The sequence below is a fragment of the Dendropsophus ebraccatus genome, chromosome 5, assembly GCF_027789765.1.
Source record: "Dendropsophus ebraccatus isolate aDenEbr1 chromosome 5, aDenEbr1.pat, whole genome shotgun sequence".
Classification (NCBI taxonomy): Eukaryota; Metazoa; Chordata; class Amphibia; order Anura; family Hylidae; genus Dendropsophus; species Dendropsophus ebraccatus.
This window is the reverse complement of record NC_091458.1, coordinates 139845863-139866373: the sequence shown is the minus strand read 5'-3', so window position 1 is coordinate 139866373 and position 20511 is coordinate 139845863. Positions and strand designations below refer to the sequence as shown.

At 47.3% G+C, this 20511-nt stretch overlaps 1 protein-coding gene across 2 annotated transcripts in view; it reads right to left on the bottom strand.

The window, feature by feature from the left end:
• The window catches only part of SYNRG (synergin gamma), a 46941-nt gene that overhangs the window by 24855 nt on the left and 1575 nt on the right, over positions 1-20511 (bottom strand). For both annotated transcript variants that reach the window (XM_069971463.1, XM_069971464.1), the window contains exons 2-10: positions 13562-13602; positions 12173-12297; positions 10259-10389; positions 9245-9350; positions 6381-6492; positions 5054-5134; positions 3545-3741; positions 2396-2638; positions 888-1009 (exon numbers count right to left, since the gene is read on the bottom strand). In XM_069971463.1, the coding sequence (XP_069827564.1) occupies positions 888-1009; positions 2396-2638; positions 3545-3741; positions 5054-5134; positions 6381-6492; positions 9245-9350; positions 10259-10389; positions 12173-12297; positions 13562-13602 (1158 nt within the window). The remainder of the gene's footprint in view (positions 1-887; positions 1010-2395; positions 2639-3544; positions 3742-5053; positions 5135-6380; positions 6493-9244; positions 9351-10258; positions 10390-12172; positions 12298-13561; positions 13603-20511) is intronic.

Sequence of the window (20511 nt, the reverse complement as noted above, 5' to 3'; positions counted from 1 at the left end):
GCCCTTAGGGGCTTAGGGACACCTTGTTGAGCCTATCGCTGTATCTATGTTTTCCTAGGACTGCATCCATCTTCTCCAGGCTGTGGGATTCAAAACCAAACCCCTTTAATGACATTTTCACTCCAGAACATTAAACTGGTGCAACTGGTGCAGACTTTATGGCTAGAGAAAACTCTGGATTTACATGTAACACTGCTCAGTGCGATACTCTGCAGGTTTGCTACAGAGAGGTAGGATTGCAGGATGTTGTGCTTGGTGTCTGCACAGATGGGGAACCTTCGGCTGTTGCAAAACTACAATTCCCATTGTGCCTAGACAGCTAAAGCTTCGGCTGTCCTGGCATAAGGGGAATTGTAGTTTTGCAACAGGTGGAGGGCCGAAGGTTCACCATCCCTGATATAGTGTATAGGAGACAGCAGAAAGGCCAGTCTGCATCCACACTGCAGCTGAGCATAGGAAAAGCAGAAACAGAGATGGAGCCTGCAGGGGCAGCACAGAGGCTAGTCTGCTGACACAGGGATTGAGCCTGCAGGGGGCAGCTCAGAGGCTAAGCTACATCCACAAGGAAAGCAGACACAGAGATGGAGCCTGCAAGGGGCAGCACAGAGGCTAGTCTACATCCATAGAGAGCTGGAGCCTGCAGGGGGGTAACTGTGGAGAGAGGGGCATAAACAAGTGAAAGAATGGGCAGATATAGTCCTGCTCCTCATATGCATACACAAGACAGTACTACTCCTCATATACATATACAGGACAGTGCGGCTCCTCATATACATACACAGTACAGCACCGCTCCTTATATACGTATCCAAAAAGTGAAATTGCAGCAATATGAAAAAAAAAAAATGGCTAAAGTAACAGATCTAAAACATCCACCCATGTCTTGCCTGCTGTAAGAAGAGGCGCTTTTCATATTATTACTCTGGAAATCAGAGAAAGAATCGTCAATGGATCCGGATTTAGAAGCATCTTGAAAATCTTGGAAATCATCGTCATCTGCTTTGAAAACCTATACAAGCAACAAAAAGATTTGTGAGAAAGCTTATTGTAAAAGGCCTTGCCCACTATCACAACCATTCTCTTTATTGGTCCCCTAATATGTAGGGGTATAGGCGGTAAAGGAGGAGATAACACTATTATTCAGTAAGGACCACATTACTTGGCCCGACATTTTCTGTAAGCGATCTGCTAGATTGGCACTCACTTACAGAACCTATAAGATGGCCTGATGATTGTGCAGCAAGGGCAGTGCGTATGCGTGCGAGTATATATATATATTACACACACATACCAGTGGTACCTCGGTTCTCGAACATAATCGGTTCTGGAAGGCTGTTCCAGAACCGAGCAGTTCGAGAACCGAGCTGTAAGTTCCCATAGGGAACAATGTAAATGTGATTAATTGGTTCTTACACCCCGGGGGTCAGGTGCAGAGCACCCGGCCCACAGAGCGTAAGAACGCTCCATGTTCACCGGAACAGTGAGAGGCAGGAGCGGGCGGCTATTTAAACTTGCCGCCGCGCTCCTGCTCCTCTCAGCTGCGGGGGACACCCTGTAAAGAAGTGGGGAATCCCATCATAATGATGGGATTCCCCACTTCTTTACAGGGTGTCCCCCGCAGCTGAGAGGAGCAGGAGCGCGGCGGCAAGTTTAAATAGCCGCCCGCTCCTGCCTCTCACTGCGGGGACGCGCTGTAAAGAAGCCGGCTCCCAGCGCTTTCCTCCTGTGTCTCCCCACCAGCCCCTCTGCTCCCCCGCCGGCCCGGAGCATCTTCCCATACACTTACCAAGCCTGTACACCTCTATAGCCCACACATAGTGTGTGTATATATATATTATACACACACACACACACACACGTATGTTGTTCTTGCAGCCCTCGTGGCGTAAATTGAAAAAAAATAATAAAATTCTACATTCCTCTCCTGGTTCCCCCAGTGTCCCGCTCACCAAAGCCACCGCTGACACATCTCTACAGTGATAGGCCGCTCAGCCGATCACTGACCGACATGGGAAGTCACAGCCATCAGCAATTGGCTGAGCAGCCTGTCACTTCAGAGACGGGTTACGAAGTGCCGGTAGCGGCTATAGTCAGCGGCAAAAAGGCAGCTGGACACCGGGGGAGCATGAACAGTAATACACATTATTATTATTTTCTATACACCAAGTACCCCTCTCATCAGCAGTCTGTGGCCGATGATTTTTAAACTCGCTGAAAGACAACAATCTGGCAATGATCAGCTCCTCGTTGTCTTTACTACATGGGGCGATAACGGATTAGGTAGATAAACCCTCCATATAATAGGGCCCTCAGTGTTGCCTCCTACTGTGATGCTAAACTGTTTAATCTCACACACCTCTCTGCTTGGGACACCACCCATGACACTGTTACCTACCGGCTGAGTGAACGAGGATGGCAGGAAAGTATGCTGTGCAGCATCGCCCAAAGCAGCTGATGTATTCTTCAATGTAACTGTTGGCTGGCTAACTTCTAGAGTTTTAAGCACAGGCGGCCTTGATGGTGCTACATGCAGTTGATCCACGGTGCTTGGAAAAGTTGCTGGAAAGCTACTTAATGTTGGTATAGGTGCAGATGTAAACTGATTCAACAGATCCATATTCAAGGCACAGCCTCCTCTCTGCTTGCAGATATAAATAATGAAATAAAGTTGAAAAGCATCATGTCCCTTAGGCTGGGTTCACACTACGTTTTTGCAATCCGTTTTTTTTTTATCTTTTTTTTTTTGCGAAAAACGGATGGAAAAAGTGGATGCATGTGTGTGCATTCGTTTTGATCCGTTTTTCCATTGAATTCCATTATAAAAAAAAACAAAAAAAAAAACACGGATCAAAACAGAACCGTTTTTTTTTTACGTACACAAAAACGTAGTTGACCTCATTTTTGTGTCCATTAAAAAAAATGATCCATTTTAATCCATTTTAAAACTGATGCATACAGGCATGTTTTTTCCATCCGTTTTTCGCAAAAACCGGATTGCAAAAATGTAGTGTGAACCCAGCCTTAACGACAGCCATCAGTATCAAACAGCTATTGTTTTTTTTGTTGTTGCTGGGGTAAAAAAACAAAAAAAACTTCCTGTCTCCAAGACTATAGGAGAGATTTATCAAAAATGGTGTAAAGTGAAACTATGTCAGTTGCCCCTAGCAACCAACCAGATTCCACCTTTCATTCCTCACAGACTCTGATTGGTTGCTAGGGGCCAGTTCTTCTATACACCATGTTTGATAAATCTCCCCCTATATGTCTCCGAAGGACCTGCCTGCTGTCCCATCTCGATCAGTAATTGGTATAGTGGGCAGGTCTTGCTGAGACATGTGGTCTTGGAAGCAGGTAGAAGAGATGAGTGGTGGGGGAACTGGAAGGCGCTAGACACAGGACCTGCAGGGCACCAGGGTACATAAGGAGGAACTTTTCGACTTTTCCAGTCTCGTTTTGGAATCTGCCATGGATTTTATTGCAAATAGTGAAATCCATAAAAAAAGGTTCCCCATCCCCTAAAAACAAACAGATGGAGATAAGTTACCTGTGCAATGCCAATCATAGCAAGGACAATATAAAGTTCTTCTTTTGTAAGTTTCCCAGGGGTTGTCTTATTTGCCATTGCCCAAATCTGCCCTAATGTTTCTCGAGGAAGCCCAGAGGACAGAAGAATTGGATACAATTTGGCTGTATCAATTCCTGATGTGGAGAGCGTAGATTCCAAAATACTTTTGTAAAGATCTATAAGTGGTGAAAAAAAAATGTTAAGTATAAAACATACAAGTATACAAATCCCATCTACAGCTATTTTAGATAGAAAAGGACACTTTAAAGGGGTGCTCCAGCGTAGGGGCACTTTTTTGGGGGGGACCGGGGAGGAGGTGGCTGAAATAAAAGACATCCACTTACCTTCCCGGTTCTAGCGGCGGGTCCCGCATTGCGGCACTCCGGTCCCCGACTGCTTCCTGGTGTCTGACGCTGCCCGAGACGCCTCAGCCACTTAGTGAAGGAGGCGGGATCCATTTGAAGTCCGCTCGGATCCCGCCTCCTTCACTGAGTGGCTGTGCGAACCTGAGACGTAGCGTCTCAGGCGGCATCAGACACCAGCAAGCGGCCGGGAACCGGGCACCGTGATGCGGGACCCGCCGCTGGACGTCTTTTATTTCAGCCACCTCCTCCCCGGTCCCCCCAAAAAAGTGCCCCCACGCTGGATAACCCCTTTAAGTCTAATTAACCGGTCTGGGGTCAAACTCAGCGTTAATGTGCAGAACATGCTCACTGCAGTATTTAAAGGCGATTATTGTCCTGCACGTTACCATGCGACTACCACACGGTCTAAAAGATTCACCATAAAACACATGTGGCTTTGCAGCGTGATAAGCGGCAGCGTGGCACATTAGCTAAGTGTGAACCCAGCTTTGACGTCACCGGGTGACTGGATAACTAATGGAATTTGTCAACGACATTGAAAGTACGGGAATCATTACAGAAATTAACAGGTAGAAAGGAGAAAAAAAAAAAACACTTTAAGGGTAGCTTCACACGTTCCGGATTTCACACTGTGATTTCCAGCGAAATCCACGGGTCCCATACCCACAGCGGAATTTTCATTTTGCTGCAGATATGTGACCAGGCCCCTTTAACCCCCGGCCGCCCACAGTCCCGGCCCGAAACATACATTACCTGCTTGGTGCTGCGGCTGTGTGAAGCTCGCAGCTCCCCTTGCTCCTGATCAGCCAGTCAGTTCACGGCAGCACTGATTGGCTGATGAGGAGTCGGGAGCTTCACACAGCCGCGGCGCCGAGCATGTAATGCATGCTTCGGGCCGGGGCTGGGGATGGCCAGGGGTTAAAGGGGCCGGATCCCATATCTGCAGTGGAATGACAATTCTGCTGGGGTTATGGGACCCCATAGGCCTTCATTATACCAGGATCTGCAGCAGATTTCGCTGCAAACTCGCAGCGTGAAATCCGCTGCGGATCCGGTACGTGTGAAGGCACTCTAACACTCAAATGAAAATGAAAGTAGATTGTAAGAAAATGAATGGAAATACCTGGCACAAGACTGTCGTTATAAATCCAGGAAGGCAGCATTGGCTCTATAGAGTCTGGCTTTGAAAACATTGTAACATTAACTGAATAAAAAGAAGGGGGGGGGGGAAACACAATTAGAAACGTCTGGGGCTTGTTAGATGAAGACAGTTTTTTCAAAGCAATTTTTTTAATCTGTGAAAAACAAATTATTAAATTGTTATTGTTGTTTGAAACAAGGGTAAATCACTTCATTTACCAAAAATGAATCTTCATTCCAGAAAAACAGCTGCAAAGTCTTGGCCAGAGGTGTCTCCCCTCCCTGGCCACTAGATGTCTCCCTTCACCGCATACTGTGGTTTACTCCCTATTCTGTTACGGGAATCCCATTGTGAGCTTCAGTGAAACCAAGAAGGCACCCAGCATATAGGGCAGTGCCTAGTGTGGGCTGCTCCCCAGCATTATATGAGCATGGAAACTCATCCGTTCCAGTACTTTGGCTGCTGTATGCCCTGCAGGAAGTGGTGTATTCTCTCCAGTCTGACACAGTGCTCTCTGCTGCCACCTCTGTCCACGTCAGGAACTATCCCATAGAAAGCTTCTCCTGCTCTGGACAGTTCCTGAGATGGATAGCAGCAGAGAGCGCTGTGTCATTCTGTGTCAGAATACACCACTTCCCGTAGGACATAAAGCAGCTGAAAAGTAAGGAAAACTGGATATTTTTAAACAGAAGTGAATTACAAAGCTATATAACTTTCTGAAACCAGTTTATTTGAAAGAAAAAAAAAATCACTGGAGTACTCCTTCAAGCAGCCTTCCCCAAGCGAAGTGTAGGGCAATCTCTGCACTTGATCCTCCAAAATCTTTTATAGTTCCCTCTTGTATAGTGCCATACTCCTGATATGTAATCCTCTATCTGCATCGTATAGCTTCACCTGCCTGATACCTGGTCTCCTATTACTGGTGGGTCCCCCTTGCTGAGGTGTTACACTGTACTGTGTCAGTTACAGGGAAGGGTGTATCTGGCACTGACACTGTGATGGTGAGGATTAAGATGACAACTAGATGTGTGCAGGCAAGGGAAAAAGGATTACATGTTAGGACAGCTGTTTAGCACAATGCAGATGAAAGACACAACCTTACTGACCAATTTCTGCATTTTTACAGCGTTATAACTTTTCACTGATAAAACTTTTCAAAATTTTAACTCCAACATACCAGTGGCTGTTATACAGACCCATATAATGGCACTAAAGCCAACCTTTAGGTCCACACAGTACCTCAATACAGAGGCAGGCAAAGCTGTTTGTCAAGGATACAAATGCAGTGTATTATCAGTAATTCTATTACCTGGTTTCTGGGCATGTAGTACAGGGGCTGGGTGCATTTTTGCGTCTCTGGAAAAACCATCTAAATTTCCCTTAATAGCTTCCATTGCATCATCTCGGCATTTTTCAGCGGTCTAAGCAAACAGAGAAAGTTATTGGAATCCACATTCAAATAAAAATTAAGTGTATTTAGTTTTATATGCAGTTTTCTCTGTGCTGTATACGGGGGCTGTCTAGGTCTCTGGACCCCCTGGGCATAATTTTTTATATCACCACCTCTACATTACACTATAATGTCCTCATGTATATTACACTACACTATGTTACACTTTGATGTCCTCATGTATATTCCACTACATTACACTATGATGTCCTTATGTACAAGTCAGCGTCTCAGAAAATTAGAACACTGTGATGAAGTGTTGTATTGTAGACCCCTGGTCTAATCCACTATTTAAAGAGTCACTGTCGTATTATTATTGTTTTTGCAGAAATCAATAGTCCAGGTGATTTTAAGAAACTTTGTAATTGGGTTTTAAGAAACTTTGTAATTGGGTTTATTAGCCAAATCTACCATTATCTGCATTTAAAAAGCTTTTTCCCAGGTCCCCCCCCTCCCTCCTCTTTTCCATCCACTGCAAAAAAATCTGGAAATTGTGACTTGTTGCATCAGACGTACCCAGTCTGTTCTAGGGAGAGGGGAGGGGGGAGTCAGCCGACAGCAGAAAGCAGAGAACTTACAGGCACTGAGCTGGGTGAACGCTGTAATCAGAGCTCAGAGAGGTCAGTGCTGACTGTCAGAGGAGATAAAGGGTGAGGGATTTGTAGATTAACTCTTTGTTGTCCTGTTTTGGTCTTTTATTTAGCTCTCTCCATAGGAGAACAATGAAGACAGGGGGGAGAGCTTTAAACTGCTTTTTTGAGATAAAAATGCATTTTCAGCTAATAAACCCAACTACAAAGTTTCTTAAAATCGCCTGGATTTTTGATTTCTGCAAAAAAACAAAATTCACGACAGTGACACCTTAAGAAAAAACATCTGAAAAGGTTTCCAAAAAGCCTTTAAAACAGTCCCACAGTTTGTTTCAGCTACACAATCAGAGGGGAGACAGCTGTACAGAAGTCACTGACATCCTCCACAAGAGGTCATTGCTAAAGGAACTGCCTGTTCACAATGCTGTATCCAAGCATATTAAAGGGGTAGTGCGGCGGTAAAGAATTATTCACAGAATAACACACATTACAAAGTTATACAACTTTGTAATGTATGTTGTTATGTCTGTGAATGGCCCTCTTCCCCGTGTCCCCCCACCCCCACCCGTGTACCCGGAAGTGTGGTGCGCTATACTCACCTGTCACGTGCCGACACCCGTCTCCGATCTTCATTCAGTGACGTCTTCTTCGGACGGCGAACAGCTCCGTCTGTTCCGAATGCCGGCCGCCCTCTGCAGCGTCATCCGATGCTCAGCCGCGATTGGCTGAGCATAACTGTGCTCAGCCAATCGCGACTGAGCACAGTTGTGACGCGGCGGAGGGGGGACGGGCGGCAGCGACTCGGCCGTCCGTCCGAAGATGACGTTTGGCACAAAATGGCGGACGGCCCTCGACACAGATCAGGTAATGTATAATGCACCAACACTTCCGGGTACACGGGTGGGGGTGGTGGGACACGGGGAAGGGGGCCATTCACAGACATAACATACATTACAAAGTTGTAGAACTTTGTAATGTGTGTTATTCTGTGAATAATTTTTTAGCGCCGCACTACCCCTTTAAAGGGAACCATTCACCCCGTGGCCCCGGCAGAAACTGACATACAGTGACATAAAGGTCAATATACTTACCACATCGCTCCCGGTCACGCCCCGGATCCCGTTGTTGACACAGAGAAATTGGCAATTCTTCTTCTCGCGCCCATTACGGTAATGAGCGCCGCCGGGTCTGAAGTCCAGCCTTCTCCCCGCCTCCCACACTTGATTGACGCCGGGTCCTCTTCCTCCTCGTCTTCCTTCAGTCGTTTTCGGCGCATGCGCAGTTCACAATTGACAGTTCACAGTTCACTGTTTACTGCGCGTGCGCTGATTGTCTCGAACACGTATCCTGTTTACCGCGCAGGCGCAGAAGAGGTGACGAGACCATCGCAACGGTGCCTGCGCGGGAATTCGTCAGAAGACTGAAGACGTTAATCAAGTTCCAGGAGGCGTGGATGGGCGGCGACGAGAAGAGGACCTCATGAATAAGTTGGACTCGTCCGTCGTTTCCTATGGACGTTGGACTCATCTCAGCTCATTACCATAATGGGCGGGAGAAGAAGAATCGGCGATTTCTCCGTGTCAACAACGGGATCCGGGATGGGACCGGGAGCGATGTGGTAAGTATATTGACCATTATGTAACTGTATGTCAGTTTCTGCCGGGGGCCACGGGGTGAATGGTTCCCTTTAAGCTTGCAGCTTTACGCAGTGACACTTTCAGGTACCATTCACAATTAAAGTGATATAGTCACCTCATTTCTCTATGTGCGATTCTTCACCCCATGCATAAGCTTAGATGCTGCACATTTGATATATACCTGTATACAGTCTGTCTGTGTCTTCTTTCTGCTCTAAAATTGCTTCATTTCATTAGTGACAGTGTCACCTAGGCGGGGTTTCCCTTCCTAGCGGGGAGAGGTGGCCCAACTGCTGTGAAGCCCCGCCTAGGTGACACTGTCCATATAGGAGATGGGTCCTAACTGCAGTGAAGCCCCGCCTAGGAGACACTGTCCGTATAAAAGATAGGTCCTAACTGCGGTGAGGCCCCGCCTAGATGACACTGTCCACCAATGAAATGAACAAAGCGTTAGGGAGGTGATACAGCTTATACAACTACTGATCTAAATTCTTACTTTGGGCTTCACACTGCTTAGCAATCTTAACTTCTGCTTCTGTTCTTCAAATTGTCGCCGCTTTCTTTCTTCTTCTAACATTTTTTGCTGTTGTTCATATCTTTTTCTTAAAAAGGGGAAAAAAAAGCTGAATTAATACAGACAAAAGTAAAACTGCACCGAGCCACCTGGTCAACTTTAGCTGCTAACACTCAGGATATAAGTCTGAGCTTCCACATATGCCCCATTTCTCCCCCAAAAGCCACATAATTTACAACTGTACTTTTCCTGGACATATCGGATGTAATATTCATTAGGTTCAGATAGGTATGCGTATTAGGTAACCAACCTGTCGGTACAGGGTACAGCAGAATATGTAAATGCATACAATACATAGCATTTTTTTGCCATTTTTGGGGTGAAGTAATGCAACACACACATCAGTGGTCACAGATCTCACTGGAGAAGTGACATGTTCTGCGTGTAAAGCACAAAGTCCCCACAAAATCGGGCTAATCTGCAAAGATGACAGCAAGTGTCAGAAATCAGAGGCTTCTCTACCTTTCTGTATTACATATTAAAGGAGAAGTCCCACCAAGGTCAGGCAGGCAGGAAGTGTGGGAACATTATAAAGAAAGCAAACTTGTGTCCACATTCCCCTGCAGCGCCACTCTCATCCACCGGATATCACTCTCAACCAGTTATATACCCAGCTCCTCCAGCTGCAAAGTCACATACACCGCTGATGGAAAGTCCGCTCAGCCAGGCAGTCACTACATCAGTGCTCACGACTGATTAGCTGAGCGGGCAGCCCTTCATCGGGGTACATGACGCTGCAGCTGGAGGAGCTGCAGGAGGCCGGCAGCTGTCAGGAATCGGTAAGTGAGCGCCGCGGGGGCATAGAGATAGGTATGCATGCTTTCTATATTTATAAATGTTCTAACAACCCCTCCCCCCCCCCCCCCGCCTGAGATTTTTAACTTTGTTCCGACTACTCCTTCAGTATATGGTTGTAAGTATTTATGACAAACTTACTGCTGTTCTTCAACAAATTGCTTCTGCATGTCAGGAGTGTAGGCTGGTCCTGAAGGAGCCATTCCTATGAATCCAGCCTGCCCTACAAAGGTCATTGCGGTAGGCTGCATCGGACCCATTGGTATTCCACCCTGCCAAAAAAAAAATCCTCTTAAACAGATAACATTACAACATTAAACATCTGTATACATGGTAAAGAAAAAAAACAAAACATAACTAGAGATGAGCAAACCGGGTTCGCGTTCGAGTCGATCCGAACCCGAATGTTCGGTATTTGATTAGTGGTGGCTGCTGAACTTGGATAAAGCTTTAAGGTTGTCTGGAAAACATGGATACAGCCAATGACTTTATCCATGATTTCCACATAGCCTTAGGGCTTTATCCAAGTTCAGCAGCCACCGCTAATCAAATACCGAAAGTTCGGGTTCGGATCCACTCGAGCTCATCTTTAAACATAACACAATAAGAATAGCAGCTACAAATGATTTATTTTTTTTTTTATTTGACCTCTAATCAATTTAAACTCTTCAAGACCAGGCTTACTTTCGCTTTTGTTTTCCATTTCGCCTTCTAGAGCTCTTTTTTTAATGTACAGAGCCATATGAGGGCTTTTTTTTGGCTGAACCAATGTCTCCTGCCAGACACAGATGAGCGAGATCAGCGAGATGAGTGAGATGCGAGATGAGTGAGATGCTTCCTACATGTAAAGCCCTATAGGAAACTCACCAACAAAGGAGCTGAAGGACCTACATGACCTTCAGTGGCCTCACATTCATGCCATTATTTACATGATTGGTAGTATAAATATTGTAGGAACAAACTGTATTAAATTTATGTGTGCGTCTGTCTGTATGTAGCAGAGCTGCTTGTGTACGGTTATGTAGCAGAGGTGTATGTCTGTATATTGGTATAGTAGAAATACTGTAGGAACAAACTGTATTAAATTTATGTGTGCGTCTGTATGTAGCAGAGCTGCTTGTGTATGGTTATGTAGCAGAGGTGTATATCTGTATATTGGTATAGTAGAGCTGTGTTTGTTAGCTGGTATGTTTATGTAGCAGAGAGGTGTGTGTGTATATACAGCAGAGCTAGGTCTGTAGTGATTATGGTGCAGAGCTGTGTACAGGGGTGGAGGATAATGCAAAGTCTTAAAGGGGCCCTGTCTTTTCAATAAACTTTCAACCCTTCACTGGTTTAGGCCACCAAGGAAGTTTATTAACAAAATATATTTTTCCTGTTTTCAGTTATTTAAACCATGGGTGTGTCTAATAAAGCTAAAAATACAGAATATCTGGAAAGACCAGGTGAACTATTTAAAGGAGAAGTCCAACAGAAATACAAAAACTGCAGGCAGGCTGGTGAATCAGGAAAATAATAAACAAGTGAACTCCCCTGTCCTCGTGCCTCTGATGCGCCGCTCCAGGGCTCCGTTCACATCAGATGGTGACTACACTGACTGGCTGAGCGGGCAATCGTTTAGCCAGGACGCAATGTTGCAGCTAGCAGAGCTGCAAGTCACTGGCGCATGTGAACAGTCAGGAGCGGCGCATGTGAGGCACGAGGACGGGTGAGTTCAGTTTATTATTATTTCCCTGCCTCTACCAGCCTACCTGCACTTTTAAATTTTCAATGGGACTTTTGCCTTAGGGTTTACACTAGTAAGGACTCTCTTCTCGGGAGACATTGTAATAGATATCTTACACAGACACTGCAGGAGTCTGGCCCCAAAGACTTTTAATGGAGTCCAAGCTTTGGATGTGTGACAAAATAAAAAATATATATATAACATTAAATATTGAAATGAAGTGGTGGAAACTGATCTAGGTATATAAAATTACAGTTAAATTCAAGGTCCGAGTGCATGTATACAACAGTACAAGAAGACAGATTTATACAAGACGAAAAATCACTCACCTGCATAGCCATGGCGGCTTGGGGCATCTGAGGGCTGTATCCAACGGCCATCATATTCTGTATATTCGGCTGCATTACAGGTACCATAGGAAAACGAGTCGGCTGTTGTGGCATGGACATCAAACCTACAGTAATGCAATATGTATTTAACACCAAGTATTTGCTAGGAGGGGTAAAATACTAAATCAAAACTGTTCCTGGGTGTAAATTTGTGGAGCTCTTGTGGGTCATTTTCCAACTAGACATCTGTAGAAATGACTGTGTACAGTGCCTGTGCGAGTGGATCACCACTACTAATACGCTGGAGACTAAAGGTGCGCAGAGGAATGATGATGCTGGAAGTAGGCAGCGCGTTTCGAGGTACATGGCACCACTTTAAGCCACAAGAAGATATGCATGTGAAGAAATGAGAATTCTAAGCGTATGTTCATATTTGATACATATACTGGTGTATGTTGTCCCCCTACCCATGCCATGCCCATTCAGTTCAGTGGACTGCGCCTCGCCTGCTTGTGGCTATTGTGTGAGACTGCAAAAGTGTGACTATCTGCAAATAAACTCTCTGGTTATATGGGAGAATTAGTGGTGAATCATATTTAAAGTGATATTGTCCCCCCTTTCCATAGAAGGAGTTCTCAGCATCATTCGTAAGCTTATATTGGGGACATTGCATATCATATTGTATAAAGGATTTCTTTGTGGCATGTTATTGTTGGTGCACAGTGACATAGGGGGCGGGGGTTTAACAGACATGAAACCCCATATCTCCGCCCATATCAGTGCCATAGGCCCCACCCCCTCTGATGTAATTGATGCTTAGGCCACACCCCCTCCGCAACCATTAGAATGGGCCAACCTAGAGGCCTCAACCCCTATAATGCGGCTGTCACACAGAGGGCAGGGCCTAGGCCCATTCCAATGGCTGCAGAGGGGGCGGGGCCTAGACACCTTTGACAATATGGAGGGGGTGGGGCCTATGGGACTGATGTGGGCAGAAATATGGGCATTCCATTGCCATCAAGTAGCGCTCCTATGGCACTGTCCACCAACAATAACATGAATTTTTGGGGTGGATATAGAAGGCGCTTTACCAGGGCCGGGTCCCAGATCGCGCCGTCCCGTTCTTCCGTCCGGCTGCCGCTCCCTGGTCTGAGCTGCGGCTTGAGACGTGACATTTCGAGGCAGCTCAGCCATTTAGCGAGCGAGGCGGTAAGTGACCGACGCCTTCTATATCCACCCCACCCCCGGCCGTACCATAAAAATGACCCCAGCCCCGGGTACCCCTTTAAGTGAAGTAGTAGCAGAACCAATAGTACTCTTCTCTTAATGGTATAAAGGACTGACAGGACATGTTTAATAGTGGTCATACATCACACAGTATTTACTGACCTTGAGACGATCCAATTCCAGGAGCCAATGGAAACACAAAGCTGTGAAAATAAAGATGCACAGTAAACGGCAAGGCAAGGGCTTAAGAGGTTACATATCACTTCTAACATGAAGAACCTAAATAGGATTTGTGGCAGGACCGCCTCCACTATTAGTTTATTCATAGTAGAGAGCACCTGTAGTTGCAGAAAAGTTCTGCCATGGTGTCAGAAAGATTTATAGATTATTAATTTACTTCTATTTAAAAATCTCAAGTCTTCCAGTACTTATCAGCTGCTGTATGTCCTGCAGGAAGTGGTGTATTCTTTACAGTCTGACACAGTGCTCTCTGCTGCCACCTCTGTCCATGTCAGGAACTGTCCAGAGCAGGAGAGGTTTTCTATGGGGATTTGCTGCTGCTCTGGACAGTTCCTGACATGGACAGAGGTGGCAGCAGGGAGCACTGTGTCATACTGTAGAGAATACAACACTTCCTGCAGTGCATACAGCGGCTGATAAGTACTGGAAGACTGGAGATTTTTTTTTTATATATATATATATATATATATATATATATATATAAGTATATTACTAATCTATATAACTTTCGGACCCTAGTTGATTTAAAGTAAAACATTTCACCGTAGTTCCCCTAACAAATGTGACCACGTCCACTTGGTTTTTTTGAAATGCTACTAGCTAGTTTGCCATCGACTTCTACAAGCTCCAGGTACAGTACTAGCCTTTAGATTACCATCAGGTATTGCTGTAGTCTTCGCCGACCTTGTAAATAAGTCATTATACTGCAACATGTACTATGAAGACAGATCGGCACATCTTTTGTTTGCATGTTACTTTAGCTCTAGAGCCACAAACTCAAACACACAAAGATCTACCCAGTATAACGGACGTCTATTTGTCTGCCGACATCTTACAGGAGCAAAAATTAGGCAGAAAAAAACTAAATTAACAGAAAAGACAAAGACACAAAGCCAAACAGCGGCTGTATCTCCTACAAGACTGCAAAGGAGGTCACCGGGCCAATAAATAATGGAGGGGAAGGAAAGAGCCAGCTATGGTTACCACCACCCCTGCAGAAGCCACAGTCTGACAGTCCTAGCGGAGGAAGAGTCCACTATAAGAAGCACCAAAGCTGTATGTGTCCCATCTATCACAGCCTGGATGGGTAGGTGTGTAGGAGCCACATTCTCCTGTCCAATCCTTCCCTGCACAATTTACCTTGAAGGGGATATCCAGAGGACAGGAAAGACCAGTCCGTGCTGATAACCTTGGCAAATAAGAGACGCACTACAGAACGTGTAGCGTGTACACAGCTTTATACCAGTGTATACACGTCCTGTAGTGGCTATATTCCGGTATATACACGTCCAGGTCTCTGCTTAAAGGGGTAGTTCACAAAAAAAAAAAACCTCTTTCAAATCAACTGGTCCCAGAAGTGCCAGAGATGTGTTATTTACTTCTATTAAAAAATCTCCAGTCTTCCAATACTGTATGTCCTGCAGGAAGTGGTGTATTCTCTCCAGTCTGACACAGTGCTCTCTGCTGCCACCTCTGTCCATGTCAGGAACTGTGCAGAGTAGGAAAGGTTTTCTATGGGGATTTGCTGCTGCTCTGGACAGCTAATGAATAATGGAAGACTGAAGATTTTTTTTTAACTAGAAGTAACTTAAAAATCTATACAACTCAATAAAACAAGTTGATTTGGGGGAAAAAAAAAGTATATTTCAGGACTTTCCAATTTGTCCTGGGAGAAAAGTAGTTAAAGGGGTTATCCTGCATTAGAAAAGCATGGCCACTTTCTTCCAGCAACAGCACCACTCTTGTCTCCAGTCTGGGTGCAGGTTTTGCAGCCCTGGAAGTAGCCATGGTTTTCTAACACTGGATAACCCTTTAACGCTCCAGAGCATAGTGGTACGTCCTGATGATTGGGTGGGTTCAGAGGCAGAGCCCACCGTATCAGCAGTGGGGGCCAGCTGTCAAACACAGGCGCACTCCAGCCATAACTGCAGTGCACATAAAACTATCCGCAACCACTGACATGCCGATGTGAGCAGAAATAGGAGCTCAGCACAGACTGTTCACTGTCAGACCCTATACTGTCTACGCTGAGCTTCCATTACCGTTGGAAAAGGATGTCAGTGGATGTCAGAGGGCGGCGCGGGAGTGGCGGTGAAGCGGGACTGGTAAGTATACATCACTAATATGTCCCCTGCAGCCCAGGTAAATCTAATTTTATCCTGGACAACCCCTTTAAATTCTGGGGTGCCTATACCCATGTGTTTCCTTTGTAATTTTTACAACTTTTTGCTAAATGTACATATTAAAAAAATTAAAACTTTTATTTTTACAGCCCAGTGCTAAAAGCTTTCCTGCAACACTTCCAAATGCTCATTACACCCCTAGATGGGATGCTTGTGGGGTATAGTTCCCTAAATGGGGTCACTTCTGGGGGATTTCCACTGTACTGTTACTATATGCATATGGTGCCCGAATCTGGGCTGAATATAAAGAACGGCGCTCCCTCCCTTCTGGGTATGACCCCATATTGGGGGGCATTGATGTAGTAAGTTTTCTGTCTCTGCACTTTGTAATGCTGGGAGGGTTAAAGGGGTTATCCAGACTCCGAAAAAACATGGCCACTTTCTACTAGAGACAGCACCACTAATGTCTCCAGTTTCCATGGAGATTTTTAACTCTGTTACATTAAGGTGAATGGCCCTGAACTGGAGACAAGAGTCGTGGTGTCACCAAAAGAAAGCGGCCATGTTTTTATATCAATGGACAACCCCTTTACAATCTGAGATCAAGTTGTGACCTCACTGTGAATAATCCTCCAGGCATTACACAGTGCAGATACAGCCAGCCAGGGACACTGTTTACATGAGCCGTCTAAGAAGGAAGGGGGAGGAGGGGGAGATGGAGAGAAAAGCTTAGCAGAAAGCATCAGCTGAGAACTGAGGAAAGGAGACTGAAAAGGTAATAACAAGTATGGAATGAATGGTCAGTGACCAGGAGGGGGATGATTCAGCATGTATTTTACCTGACTGGGTAACCCCTTTAAGACTTCTCAGGCACTATCTGCTGCTGAGATGTCTGGTGGTGGTGCCTGTGTGTGGGGGATGATCTTTAGCTCCTGCTATTAAATCACATGACCTGATCACTTTAGTTATTGATACGGACGCCATTTTTAACAGCTTACATTGAAATTATTGAGACAATTTGATGTGCTTTATATACAGATATATGACTGTAAGGTGGCCGGGTGTATCACCCACATACACCTGCTTTTCTCTCTCTCTCTCCCCCCGGGTGTTTCACCTACATACACCTGCTCTTCTCTCTCCCCCCCTGGGTGTATCACCCACATACACCTGCTCTTCTCTCTTCCTCCGGTGTATCACCCACATACACCTGCTCTTCTCTCTCTCCCCCCCCCCCAGGTGTATCACCCTCATACACCTGCTCTTCTCTCTCCTCCCCCCCCCCCCCCCCCGGGTGTATCACCCACATACACCTGCTCTTCTCTCTTCCTCCGGTGTATCACCCACATACACCTCCTCTTCTCTCTCTCTTTCCCGGGTGTATCACCCTCATACACCTGCTCTTCTCTCTCCCCCCCCCCCCGGGTGTATCACCCACATACACCTGCTCTTCTCTCTCCCCCCCCCCCCCAGGTGTATCACCCACATACACCTGCTTTTCTCTCTCTCTCTCCCCCCGGGTGTTTCACCTACATACACCTGCTTTTCTCTCTCCCCCCCCCCCCCGGGTGTATCACCCACATACACCTGCTCTTCTCTCTCCCCCCCCCCCCAGGTGTATCACCCACATACACCTGCTTTTCTCTCTCTCTCTCCCCCCGGGTGTTTCACCTACATACACCTGCTTTTCTCTCTCCCCCCCCCCCCCGGGTGTATCACCCACATACACCTGCTCTTCTCTCTCCCCCCCCCCCCCCAGGTGTATCACCCTCATACACCTGCTCTTCTCTCTTCCTCCGGTGTATCACCCACATACACCTCCTCTTCTCTCTCTCTTTCCCGGGTGTATCACCCTCATACACCTGCTCTTCTCTCTCCCCCCCGGGTGTATCACCCACATACACCTGCTCTTCTCTCTCTCCCGCCCCCCCCCCCCCCCACCCCCCCGGGTGTATCACCCTCATACACCTGCTCTTTTCTCTCTCCCCCCCGGTGTATCACCCACATACACCACCTCTTCTCTCTCCCCTACCGGGTGTATCACCCACATACACCTGCTCTTCTCTCTCCCTCCCCGGGTGTATCACCCACATACACGTGCACTTCTCTCTCCCTCTCTCCCCAGGTGTATCACCCACATGCACCTGCTCTTCTCTCTCTCACCCACATACACCTGCTCTTCTCTCTCTCTCCCCGGGTGTATCACCCACATACACCTGCTCTTCTCTCTCCCTCTCTCCCCAGGTGTATCACCCACATGCACCTGCTCTTCTCTCTCTCACCCACATACACCTGCTCTTCTCTCTCTCTCCCCGGGTGTATCACCCACATACACCTGCTCTTCTCTCTCTCCCCGGGTGTATCACCCACATACACCTGCTCTTCTCTCTCTCCCCGGGTGTATCACCCTCATACACCTGCTCTTCTCTCTCTCTCCCCGGGTGTATCACCCTCATACACCTGCTCTTCTCTCTCTCTCCCCGGGTGTATCACCCACATACACCTGCTCTTCTCTCTCTCTCACCCACATACACCTGCTCTTCTCTCCCTCCCCGGTTGTATCACCCACATACACCTGCTCTTCTCTCTCTCTCACATACACCTGCTCTTCTCTCTCTCTCCCCGGGTGTATAACCCACATACACCTGCTCTTCTCTCTCTCTCCCCGGGTATATCTCCCACATACACCTGCTCTTCTCTCCCTCCCCGGGTGTATCACCCACATACACCTGCTCTTCTCTCTCTCCCCGGGTGTATCACCCACATACACCTTCTTCTCTCTCTCTCACCCACATACACCTGCTCTTCTCTCTCTCCCCGGGTGTATGTGGGTGATACACCCGGAGGGAGAGAGAGAAGAGCAGGTGTATGTGGGTGATACACCCGGGGGGAGAGAGAGAAGAGCAGGTGTATGTGGGTGACATACCCGGGGAGAGAGAGAAGAACAGGTGTATGTGGGTGATACACCCGGGAAAAAGAGAGAGAGAGAGAGAGAGAAGAGCAGGTGTATGTGGGTGAGAGAGAGAGAAGAGCAGGTGTATGTGGGTGATACACCCGGGGAGAGAGAGAAGAGCAGGTGTATCACCCACATACACCTGCTCTTCTCTCTCTCTCTCCCCCCGGGTGTATCACCCACATACACCTGCTCTTCTCTCTCTCTCTCTCCCCGGGTGTATCACCCACATACACCTTCTTCTCTCTCTCTCACCCACATACACCTGCTCTTCTCTCTCTCTCCCCGGGTGTATCACCCACATACACCTGCTCTTCTCTCTCTCTCCCCGGGTGTATCACCCACATACACCGGCTCTTCTCTCTCTCCCCGGGTGTATCACCCACATACACCTGCTCTTCTCTCTCTCCCCGGGTGTATCACCCTCATACACCTGCTCTTCTCTCTCTCTCCCCGGGTGTATCACCCTCATACACCTGCTCTTCTCTCTCTCTCCCCGGGTGTATCACCCACATACACCTGCTCTTCTCTCTCTCTCACCCACATACACCTGCTCTTCTCTCCCTCCCCGGTTGTATCACCCACATACACCTGCTCTTCTCTCTCTCCCCGGGTCTATCACCCACATACACCTGCTCTTCTCTCTCTCTCACCCACATACACCTGCTCCTCTCTCCCCCCAGTGTATCACCCACATACACCTGCTCTTCTCTCTCTCCCCGGGTCTATCACCCACATACACCTGCTCTTCTCTCTCTCTCACCCACATACACCTGCTCCTCTCTCCCCCCAGTGTATCACCCACATATACCTGCTCTTCTCTCTCTCTCTCTTTCCCGGGTGTATCACCCACATACACCTGCTCTTCTCTCTCTCCCCGGGTGTATCACCCACATACACCTGCTCTTCTCTCTCTCTCATCACCCACATACACCTGTTATTCTCTCTCTCCCCGGGTATGTCACCCACATACATCTGCTCTTCTTTCTCTCCCCGGGTATGTCACCCACATACACCTGTTCTTTTCTCGCTCTTTCCCCGGGTGTATCACCCACATACAACTGCTCTTCTCTCTCTCCCCGGGTCTATCACCCACATACACCTGCTCTTCTCTCTCTCTCACCCACATACACCTGCTCCTCTCTCCCCCCAGTGTATCACCCACATACACCTGCTCTTCTCTCTCTCTCTCTCTCCCGGGTGTATCACCCACATACACCTGCTCTTCTCTCTCTCCCCGGGTGTATCACCCACATACATCTGCTCTTCTTTCTCTCCCCGGGTATATCACCCACATACACCTGCTCTTCTCTCTCTCCCCGGGTATATCACCCACATACACCTGCTCTTCTCTCTCTCCCCGGGTGTATCACCCACATACACCTGCTCTTCTCTCTCTCCCCGGGTATATCACCCACATACACCTGCTCTTCTCTCTCTCTCCCCGGGTGTATCTCTCTCTCCCCGGGTGTAGAGAGAAGAGCAGGTGTATGTGGGTGAGAGAGAGAGAGAAGAGCAGGTGTATGTGGGTGATACACCCAGGGAGAGAGAGAGAAAAGCTGGTGTATGTGGGTGATACACCCGGGGGGGGGGGGGGGGGGGGGGGGGGGGAGAGAGAGAGAGAAGAGCTGGTGTATGTGGGTGATACACCTGGGGAGAGAGAGAGAAGAGCAGGTGTATGTGGGTGATACACCCAGGGAGAGAGAGAGAAGAGCAGGTGTATGTGGGTGATACACCCGGAGGGAGAGAGAGAAGAGCAGGTGTATGTGGGTGATACACCTGGGGAGAGAGAGAGA